The 2,038-nt window shown below is 59.9% G+C and overlaps 1 protein-coding gene across 1 annotated transcript in view; it reads right to left on the reverse strand.

Annotated features, from left to right (window-relative positions):
* KIAA1644 (KIAA1644 ortholog) overlaps positions 1 to 2,038 on the reverse strand; it is a 40,352-nt gene that overhangs the window by 3,848 nt on the left and 34,466 nt on the right. The window contains exon 4 of the mRNA XM_014535132.1: positions 3 to 188. Coding sequence (XP_014390618.1) covers positions 3 to 188 — 186 coding nt within the window. The remainder of the gene's footprint in view (positions 1 to 2; positions 189 to 2,038) is intronic.

Below are 2,038 nucleotides of genomic sequence, written 5' to 3' on the forward strand. Positions count from 1 at the left end.
GCCGGGGCGGGGCAGGGTTCCCCCACCGCTGCGGGTCCTGTTTCATCCACCGTCCGTGGACGCCCCACCGCATCAGGTAAACCTTGCAAATGTCGTAGTTCATCGCCGAGTAATACAGGAGATCCAGGACCAGCAGCATCAGCACGAAGAAGCCGTAGATCCACACGCCCAGCAAGGCGGTGTAGTTGCTGGGGAGAGACGGAGAGAGACTGAGAGGGGAGCTCGGCCATCGCTCGGCCAGGTGATCGGCGGCGCTGGTGAGAGAACACGGCACGGGGCCATCTCGGGGTCCCAGAGCGGAGGGGCCGTGAGGAGTCCTGGTTCCTCTCCTCATGCCCACCCTCCACCTCCTCTCCCCCACCGGCCCTGTCTGCCTCCTCCCAGATGCTGGTCCTCTGCCCCGGGCCCTGTCCCAGCTGAGGCAGCCCCCCACACACCCCAAGTCCTTAGCAGGGCGGGGAGAGGCATTGTGAAGCCTTCGACCAGAGTGTGGAAACCTGGGAAGCCATCCAATTTTCCCTTTTGGAATGAGTTCTCAGTTGGCATTTGGGGCTCCCAGGATGGGGTGGACCCTGCCTTCACCCTCATGCCCCCACATGGGTGCCACTCACAGACCTGCCAGCAGTCTCTGTGGGTGCCCCCTGCTTGCCCACCCCAGGGCCTTGGCTCATGCCATCCCCGCCACCTGGGATACCAGCTCCTCCCCATCTTACTGGGCCCAGGGCAAGTGCAGGAAGTCTGTTGTCTTAGGACAAACCGACCCAAGTTCCAGCGCTGTGCCCCCTGCCCCTCAGCACCCACACTGGGCCACCTCACGCCCCCACGTGCCGTGGAACTCGCCGGGCACCCACCTGGGCCAGCCCCCTTCCAGCCTGCCCCAGGTCTCCCCGCTTCTCAGAAGCCCAGGAAACAGGGCATCAGCTCGGCCGCCCTCCCCACGCTCTACCCTGGCACCTGCCTTTCAGGCCCTCCCTCTATTCCCTCCTCACTTGGCCCCTGTCACCAGGCAACTCCAGGCTGTGTTCTGCCCGGGGTCTCAGGGTCCCTCCATTGTCTGTAAAGGAGGTCCCGCTAGCACAGTGATGGAGAACCTTTTGAGCTCGGCGTGTCAGCATTTTGAAAAACCCTAACTTAACTCTGGTGCCGTGTCACATAGAGAAATTTTTTTATATTTGCAACCAGAGTAAAACAAAGATTTATATTTTTGATATTTATTTTATATATTTAAATGCCATTGAACAAAGAAAAATCAACCAAAAAAATGAGTTCGCGTGTCACCTCTGACACGCGTGTCATAGGTTCGCCATCACTGCGCTAGGACCACCACGCCGGGGCTGAGGCTCAGAGAAGGCGAGAGCCTGCGTGTGCTCACACCGCGCACAGCGGCAGAGCCGGGACTCACACATAGTCCCTCTTATTTATTCACCAACCCCCCCCCCCAGGGCTGCTCCGCCCTCCAGACGCAGAAATGATGGAGGGTGTTGGTTTGTTTTTAAGAAGGAAAGTGGCACAGGCGCTACTCTTATTGTAGAAAGGAAGTTTATCTCCTCAAAGTTTTTTGTTTGTTTGGGTTTTAAAAAATATATATGTTTTTATTGATTTGAGAGAGAGAGGAAGGGAGCAGAAGAGAGAGAGAAACATCAATGAGAGAGAAACACTGACCGCCTCCCGCAAGCCCCCTCCCGGGGATCGAGCCGGAACCCCTCAGTGCCCGGGGTGACACTCCACCGACTGAGCCCCGCGGGCCAGGGGGGCAGGGGGGGGCGGTGGGAGGTTTTCCGCTGCAGGTGCGCACAGCCCCTCTGTGCAGCCTGGCTCCCCCTCACCGCGGAGGGCCCTGCTCGCTCCAACACGGCCTTTGCACGGGCTGTGCCTTCTGTCCCACCTCCTTCCTCCCCTGCCTGGCTCCTACCTTCTCTTTGAGACCAGACCTGCTCCCCCTACAGGGGTGGGTCGGCCCCTCCTCCGGCCTCGGGCCCAGCCCCCACTGCCCGACTGTGAAGTCTCTCCCCCCGCAGGCCAGGCCAGTGTCCCTGTG

Source organism: Myotis brandtii, unplaced genomic scaffold (assembly GCF_000412655.1).
Source record: "Myotis brandtii unplaced genomic scaffold, ASM41265v1 scaffold138, whole genome shotgun sequence".
NCBI lineage: Eukaryota > Metazoa > Chordata > Mammalia > Chiroptera > Vespertilionidae > Myotis > Myotis brandtii.